Source organism: Rhinolophus hipposideros (assembly GCF_964194185.1).
Source record: "Rhinolophus hipposideros genome assembly, chromosome: X".
NCBI classification, from domain to species: Eukaryota; Metazoa; Chordata; class Mammalia; order Chiroptera; family Rhinolophidae; genus Rhinolophus; species Rhinolophus hipposideros.
In genome coordinates this window covers 48866403-48875611 of record NC_138046.1, presented here as the reverse complement: position 1 = coordinate 48875611, position 9209 = coordinate 48866403, and the positions used below count along the sequence as shown (strand labels likewise).

Here is a 9209-nt window from a genome sequence, read left to right as displayed (position 1 = left end):
TTCTCTTTATTCATTCTCTACTGTCACTCCCTACCTCATTCATTTGCCATGTATTTCCAGTTCACATGTAACTATGCCTGATTCAAGACTACCTGATACCAATATTTTATCAATCTGTTATCAAGTTCTATTCATTTTCTTTTGTGTAATTTATTAATAGTTCTTACATTTGTACCTTTTCTAGTTTTTTATTTGGAAATAACATTAAGTTTATAGAAAAATTTCAAGAATGGTGAAAAACCTCCCATGTATCATTTACTCAGATGAGCCAATTGTTAATGTTTTGCCCCATTTGCTCTCTGTATGTTATGTATGTGTGTGTGTGTGTGTGTGTGTGTGATTATAGATTTATATATTTTTTTTCTGATGAAACATTTGAGAATAAGTTGTATCTATCATGCCCGTTTACCACTAAATACTACAGTGCATAACTTTTTCTAAGATTAAAGCTATTCTTTTATATAACCACAGTATAGTTATCAACTTCAGGAAATTGAGCATCAATATAATACTTTTATTTCTACTTTACATATTCGAATTGTGTCACCTGACCTCATAATGCCCATTATAGCATTTTCCCCCTCCAATATAGGATCCAGATCAAATCATAAATTGCATTTAACTGTTATATGTCTTTACTATCGCTTAATCTGAAAATTTCTAAACCTATTTTTTTTCTTTCCTGATCTTGACATTTTTGAAGAAATGTAGCCCTCTCCCATTTAAAAAAAATAGAATATTCCTTCTTTTGTGTGCTATTTCTTCAGGATTTGCATCCCTAGCTGGAATACTACATGAGTGATGTGTCCTTCTCAGATATGGAGGCCTACGATGTTTATCTGCCTCTCGTTGGTGATCTTAATTTTGATCACTTCATCAAGTTGTTATGCGGTTTCTCCACTGTATGGTTAGTTTTCCCCCTTATAACTTATAAGCAAAACTACAGGAAGGGACATTAAGATCATGTAGATATACTGCTCCTCATGAAAATGTCCCCTTAGATTTAATATATATTTATGATTTTTGCCTAAACCAGTCAATACTGGGATAGTTGCAAATGATGATTTTCCAATTCTAGCACTACTTCTACATATACCAGTCAGTCCTACTGTAAGCAAGAGCCTCCATTCTCTTCAATTTATTGTCCATTTATTATCAGTATGGACTCATAAATTATCTTTTTTAATAACTTATAATTGTTTAAATTCTCATTATATATTTTGATGCTTAAATTGTCCTAGATTTGGGAACCTCTTCAAGCTGGATCCTGTGTCTTTCTGACATTCCGCTCTTTTTTTTTTTAACATCTTCTCACATTTTTGAGTAATAAGATGTACCAGGCTTGCCCCTTTTCCATTCCTACTAACAAGAGCTTTGTTGTCCCACAGTTATTCTTCCTTGAGGTCCATTCTAGAGATATCTCCAACTCTTCTTTCCATAGTTTTCCTGGCCCTCAAACCCAGTTAATTAATAGGCCCTACTATTTTTTTTTTGCTAATTCTTTCAGACATTATCCTTTTTGCACTTATGATTCTAATCCAAGCACTTATCACTTCAGGGCTACACTAAAAAAAGAAGTGTCTTTGCTAATGATAATAAAGTAATAACTACCATTTATTAAGTACATATCCCATGCCAGTCAGTTTTCTAAGTACTTAATATAAACTATCTCATTTAACCCTTACAACAGCTCTATGAAGTATATACTATTATTTTCTCTATTTACATGTGAGAAAGCTATAAATCAAAGAGGTCAAACAACAGCTCAAGGTCACACAAGCTAATAAGAGGTAAAATTGGAACTTGAATCCTGGAAGTTTGACTCTAGAGCTAGTGCTGTATATCACTATGCAATACCACCTATTCCCTCACTCTCCCCCACCACCCCCCATTTTTTCTAAAATGAATGATTTTATTTATTCAGGGTAATCCTGGCCGGCCAGGTCTCAATGGAATGAAAGGAGATCCTGGTCTCCCAGGTGTCCCAGGATTTCCAGGTATTTGAAGGGATGTTTTGAGGTTACCCCTTTATAGTAAATACATTTGGGACAAGATACCCATTTTCTGATTTGGCTGGGTAAAGACTGTCGTCCTGTTGCTTTGCTGTGCAGTTGTATGTACCTTCATTGCAGGCATTAAAGGACCCAGTGGAGTACCTGGTTCAACTGGCCCTGAGGGGCATCCAGGCCCTATTGGCCCCCCAGGTAAGACTTATTCCTGTAGCTAGTTATACATGATACTTAAATGCACTGAAGAATTTGAAAGTTTGCAGTCCTCCCTTCAACCAAACTTTCAGAGTCTTAGTCCCCAACAACTGAGGGGAAATAAACAAAACTCTCCCTCTATTTACTAACCTCTCAAGCTCTCTATTTTATTAAAAAAATATTGAGAGCAGACCTTTAATGTTTAAGATAGATGCAGGACCAACAAAAATGCCTCACTTAGATTTTTGTTGGCTATTATACTAACTTTCCCATATTCAGTTGAATAGATCACAAGAGCAAGTCACATTAAGTATGGTTGTATATTTGTAACATGAAAATAGTTTTTTTTGCTGAGAGACTTCTACAGTTTTCCTGTAAACTGAAATAGAGCATCTTCTAAATTCCTCTAATGCTCTAGTGAGTCCCTCGACAAACAAAAACTACAAATGATGCTGGAATCAGAATGGACTTCTCAGTAAATAGAATTGTCTTCCCCTGACACCAATGTTCACAGATTTGGAATGAATTATACTTTCTAGTAACTGAGCCATGCTTCAAGTCTTGAAAATAGTGACAATATGCCTAATATTTTCATTGACCTGAAGAGAAAATGTTTTTCAGTCTTCTGGGTGAGATAATGATAGTTTCCTCAAACATGGCAACATTCCAGTACATGTAACTTGTTCTCTCACACCAGTTCTTTTCTGACTTTAGGTTCTTTGGCATCCATTCCTTCTGACCTTTCTCTTCCCTACCTTCAAATTTGTGTGTTTTGCCTCTTAGGTCCCCCTGGATTACCTGGTCCTTCAGGACAGAGTATTATAATCAAAGGAGATGCTGGTCCTCCAGGGGTCCCAGGCCAGCCAGGATTTAAAGGTCTGCCAGGACTACCAGGACCTCCAGGATTACCAGGTACCTTTGCAGATCATCTTTTTAAGCCTTATCTATTTGAGAACGTTTCCTTAATTCTTCTTTAACTTGTCAGAATTTGTCTCTGACAATAGGAGTCTCAGCAACTTGTAGAATACCAGACCACCACAGGTCTGATTTCCTCTTTTTGTATTTAATTTTAATTTCTCATGCCCTAATTTCTTTTAGGCCCAGTCCAATTTCTTCTAGCTCCTTTGGGTATTCTAATTTGAATGATTAGGTTAATATTGTTAAAAACACTGTAATAAAATTAATTTGCATTTAAGATCTGGTACTTCCTCTATCCCAACTAACCAGAAGGATAGAAGGCTGATTTCTTGAGCCATCAATTCTCCACTGTGAGGCCTCATGATTTTTAAACTAAATCCTTTCTAGTTGGCCATTTGACTCTATGCTTATAGCCAACTTTGCTTATTTAAAAAAGCTAGAAAATAATTTCAGTCTTTCTCTCTTAAGTGACTAAGTGGCAATCTTTCCATAAATAAAATGTACCAGGCAGTAACAGCCTTAGTTATGACAGGATAGATAACAAAAGTTGGGCTTTGCACTCCTATCTTGTTCTAAAGGCAAAGAGAACACAACTGACTGTCATAGTATGGGAAACTCCACAGAGGCAAATGGATTGTTTAAAAATGATACTAAATCCTTGTCTGCTTCTTTTTTCCTGGGTTTGAGCTATTGCTTTATTTATCTGGATTAAAGACAAAACCAGATTATGAATTATGTGACTCTCAAGGGCCTTAAATCTTATAAATCTGTCTGGATGTTGAATTATTCTATGTCCATTTAGAAACCTTATTTATTTTTTCCTGTAGGTCCAATTGGCCCTCCAGGAGATCCTGGACACAATGGACTCCCTGGCTTTGATGGTGCAGTAGGGCGCAAAGGAGACCCAGGTCTCCCAGGCCAGCCAGGTGAGACAAGTAAAACACTGCTTGTGATACTAATCTTTAAGTCTGCGAAACATCTGGACATATGACCTCCATTTGGAGCTGTGAGAACCTTCTCTTGAGAGAGGACAGCTAGCTGGTGAATCTATTGCTGGGGAACAGATACAAGGAGTTGTGCCAGTATAAGAGAAGCAGAGAAAGGATGGTTTTATATATGTGTTTAGACCGCTGGAAAACCCAGCTCTTCCTCAAAATGGGGATTTTTCAGGTATTCACTGTATTTACCTGTTCTGATAATTTTCAATATGTATCCTGTGACCATCTTGAAACTATTGTGAATCCCTCCACATTTGAAAATATCACAGAAGTGTACAATTTCCCCCATAAAAAATATAATTGCAAAGCTGAAGTGATCTCCATAGAGCTTTGAGACTCACACTACCTTCGTCTATTGAGATGACAAATTGATATACAGGGTGTTTTTAAAGATTTTTTATTGGGGAAGGGGAACAGGACTTTATTGGGGAACAGTGTGTACTTCCAGGATTTTTTCCAAGTCAAGTTACTGTCCTTTCAATTGTAGTTGTGGAGGGCGCAGCTCAGCTCCAGGTCCAGTTGTCATTGTTTGTTGCAGTGGGTGAAGCCCACCATCCCTTGCGGGAGTAGAACCAGCAATCTTGTGGTTGAGAGGACGCTCTCCAACCAACTGAGCCATCCGAGAGCTCAGCGGCAACTCAGCTCAAGGTGCCATGTTCAATCTTAGTCTCAGGGCGCAGAGCCCACCATCCCTTGCGAGAGTTGGGGAGTCGAACCGGCAACCTTGTGGTCGAGAGCCCACTAGCCCATGTGGGAATCGAACCAACAGCCTTCCGCTTTAGGAGCACGGAGCTCCAACCACCTGAGCCACCGGGCTGGCCCGATATGCAGATTTTTGAGGTCACTCATTAATAGGTGCTTCTGATAATATTGTATTGGTATCTACTAGTTTCCAAACTGTACAAAACCTACTTCCAAAAGGAATTTCAGACAATTTGCAATAAAAATACACTAAAGTAAGATAGCTATAATAGAAGTAAAATATTATAAACTCAATAGATTTTTAATATGTGTTAGCAACTCTAGATAGTATAAATATAATTCTAAATAATATAAACATAAAGAGTTTGTATTGACTAAAAATATCAGTAGCAACAAGGCAGAGTGATGATACCTATGGCCTTCCTAGAACCAACACCGTGCCATTTCATTAACTGTATTTCTAGAGAAAAAGTAAGTTAATGTCATCTTCATCACATATGAGCATTGCTGTGAAGTTTTTCCAAAATGAAAATCTATACACACAGTGGCCAAAGGCCTGTATAAAAAGAGAATTTTAAAATGACCTCAAATCAAGAGGCTAAATACAGAAAGGGAACCAGTGATAGATTGAAAATAGACACTTTCAAAAGGCTTCTCTATGCATTCATCTATCAAAGGACACTTTGGTTGTTTCCATGTCTTGGCCACCGTAAATAAAGCTGCAGTGAACATCGGAGCACATATATCTTTACTGATAAATGTTTTCACATTTTTGGGGGTAGGTACACAGAAGAGGGCTTGCTGGGTCATATGGTAATTCTATTTGTAATTTTTTGAGGAACCTCCACACTGCCTTCCATAGCGGCTGCACCAGTCTGCATTCCCACCAACAGTGTATAAGGGTTTCTTTTTCTCCACAGCCTCTCCAACACTTGTTACTATTTGTGTTGTTGATGATAGCCATTCTGACTGGGGTGAGGTGATATCTCATTGAGGTTTTTATTTGCATTTCTCTGATGATGTTGAGCATTTTTTCAGGTCTGTTGGCCATTTGAATGTCCTCTTTGGAGAAATGTCTCTTCAGGTCCTCTGTCCATTTTTCAATTGGGTTGTTTGTTTGTTTTTTGTTGAGTTGCATGAGTTCCTTGTATATTTTGGATATTAGCCCCTTATCAGAGGCATTGTTTGCAAAAATCTTCTACCATTCAGTTGTTGTATGTATACATAATGGAATACTATTCTACCATAAGAAACGATGAAATAATGCAATTTACAACAACATGAATGGATCTTGACATTATTATGGTGAGCAAAATAAGTCAGACAGAAAAAGTTGAGAACCATATGATTTCACTGATATGTGGTATATAAACCAAAAACAACAAAAGAACAAGACAAACAAATGAAGAAACAAAAACTCATAGACACAGACAATAGTTTAGTGGTTACCAGAGGGTAAGGGGGGGATTGTAGATGAGGGTAAAGGGGATCAAATATATGGTGATGGAAGGAGAACTGACTCTGGGTGGTGGACACACAACATGATATATAGAGAATGCATTACAGAATTGTACACTTGAAACCTGTATAACTTTACTAACCTTTGTTACCCCAATAAAGTTTAATTAAAAAAAAATTAAAAGACTTCTTTAGACTGCCCTACCTATTCCCTAAACAAAAAAGTATGCCTGAGAATAATTCCCCTGACAGATTTGAAGGAAAATGTTTTTCACCACTTAAATTGGCAGATCGATGATAACCACACCCTTCCTTTCTTGTTGATGAACAAAACTGCAAGCTGAAATTTTGTCATGGAGTTTGGACTCCTTTAGTACAGCAAGAGACTAGATAACATTGAGACTCTCCAAATAAGTCTCACTTCTTCCCATCTAATATTCCATTCACCCCGTATTTATTTAGTGCCTAATGTCATCAACCAATCCCAGGAGGGGGAATATATATATATATATATATATATATATATATATATATATATATATATATACACACACACACACACACACACACACACACACACACACAGAGGGTGCCAATAAATTGTATACACAGTTTAAGATAAAATCTCTTAAAATGTGTATACATTTTTTTGCACCCCCGGTATATATACCTCTTTGAGGACAGGGAACATATTTTATTTATCTCCACATCAGTGATATCTAACATCGCTTTTATAGATACTCTATAAATATTGACTATATTAACTAATCAGGCAGACGGGTGGCTCAGTTGGTTGGAGCACGGGCTCTCAACCACAAGGTTGCCAGTTCGACTCCCCAAAGGATGGTGGGCTGCGCCCCCTGCAACTAGCAACGACAACTGGACCTGGAGCTGAGCTACGCCCTTCACAATTAAGATTGAAAGGACAACAACTTGACCTGGAAAAGTCCTGAAAGTACACACAGTTCCCCAATAATGTCCCGTTCCCCTTCCCCAATAAAATCTGGGGGGAAAACTAATCAAATGAGGTCATAATGTTTTGTTAATAGCCATAATAGTGGATCAGTGCTAACTTAATCTTGTATACTGATGATTCCATGGAAATAGGTACCCGTGGTTTGGATGGCCCCCCTGGGCCAGATGGATTGCAGGGTCCCCCAGGTCCCCCTGGAACTTCGTCTGTTGCCCATGGATTCCTCATCACACGTCACAGCCAGACAACAGATGCACCACAATGCCCACAGGGAACTGTCCATATTTATGAAGGCTTTTCTCTCCTGTATGTACAAGGAAATGAAAGAGCTCACGGTCAAGACTTGGGTGAGATAATTGGCATCTTATTTCTTACTATGTATTTTGTTTCTGTTTTGAAAATCCTTTTGGGTTCCAGAATAGCCTTGGCCAAAGTGCATCTCTCTATGTCTCTATTCTTTTGGGGCTTCCAAATCGAAGACCATGTCCAGGGCAGCTAAATATATTCACTATGAGTTTTAAATAAATAATATTTAACTTTAAACTCAAAGCATTAATTAGCCTGCTATGAGGTACAATTTTTGGCCTAAAGCAAGGCATTTTGAAAAGGGCCACCTTTACTTTTCTGTATAGCAGCTGCTTGAGTGGGCATGTTTATAACTACTGGGAGATAGTTTCATCTTCTCTGACACTGGTCTTCATCAAGTTGACAGATAAGTTCTGAAGACAATCTTGATTTCTAGATCAAATAAAGCAAGGCCATTGCTTAATTATGCTTGTTTATAGTTCCTAAAGTAAGTGCCTTGGCTTTATAAAGTATTATCAGAGTAGTTTAAAGCTACATAAAAGACCATATTTCCATATAAAATCTACATCATGTAATGTGTTCCCATGCCTCTTCTCTGTAATGGGGTGGACAGTTGGTTGATGAGAGGCAGCTGGACTGGATGACTCTCAAGACCTCTTGTAATCCCCAAGATTTCTTTTCCAGAATTTTGACTTTAGATTTTGAGTCCCAGTTGTTTGACCTGGGGCTGCCTATTACAAGGATCACTATCCCCTTTGCCTCCATAAAGACATTTAAGAAGATATTCTGGGCTCCCAGTTTCTGGGGTCTCTGTGGTAAGAGGCCTCCTGAGGTTTTTTTAGCCGTGCCATTCTATGAAAACAGTTCTGCAGCAGTGGAGACCTCCAGAGATCTGCTCTGCTTACTCTGTTCCCAGGGCATATGGCCACACCTGCCAAGCACTTCTGTCCCACCAGAGTAGGCAAATCCATTTACATGGAAGCCAATAGTCACGGGTCATTTTATGAAGCCAAGTAAAGTGGAAGTTTCCCCAACTACTCTATTCTTCTTCTTCTTTTCTTCTTCTTTTCATCTTTCCACTGCTACTTGTCCTTCCTTCTTTTGCTTTCTTTATGTAACATCTTCTTTTTCTAATTTTTCAATAAACAAATCTCTGTTATGAAAATACTCTTTTAAAAAAAGAAAATACTCTTATTCTTTTAGATAATTCTCTCTAGTCTTTCGCCCATAAAATTATTTTCCTTTTAGTCCATTCTTTCTTAACAGAGTCTAACTTATACCCATAATCAAATTTCTAACCTTCAAATCTTTAACCCATCAAGTCAGTAGAAACCATTAGAAGTGTTTGAGCACCATGAAATTAAAAAATGTAATGCAGAGGCACACTGTCCCCCAGTATTGCCCAATAAAGTTTGTAGGAAAGAAAAAAAAAGTGACATTTCCTTTAAAAAATGTAATACAGAGACAAAAAGGGATCTGTTCACTGTAACTTTTCAAAATGCAGGTATGTGGTCAAACAAGGGCTGTCATAGATGCATTCATACTTGGTGGCTACAAACTGGCTCTGACTTGGGTATCATTTAGGCCTCAGACATAAGAAGGCCAGGATAGGCCCAAGATCCCAAGGGTGATCCTGGATAGCAGAGTCTC

The 9209-nt window shown here is 37.9% G+C and overlaps 1 protein-coding gene across 2 annotated transcripts in view; it reads left to right on the top strand.

Moving 5' to 3' along the window:
• COL4A5 (collagen type IV alpha 5 chain) overlaps positions 1 to 9209 on the top strand; it is a gene marked incomplete at its 3' end in the record, with an annotated part of 361897 nt that overhangs the window by 277588 nt on the left and 75100 nt on the right. For both annotated transcript variants that reach the window (XM_081043685.1, XM_081043684.1), the window contains exons 43-47: positions 1925 to 1997; positions 2133 to 2204; positions 2988 to 3116; positions 3950 to 4048; positions 7388 to 7600. In XM_081043685.1, coding sequence (XP_080899811.1) covers positions 1925 to 1997; positions 2133 to 2204; positions 2988 to 3116; positions 3950 to 4048; positions 7388 to 7600 — 586 coding nt within the window. The remainder of the gene's footprint in view (positions 1 to 1924; positions 1998 to 2132; positions 2205 to 2987; positions 3117 to 3949; positions 4049 to 7387; positions 7601 to 9209) is intronic.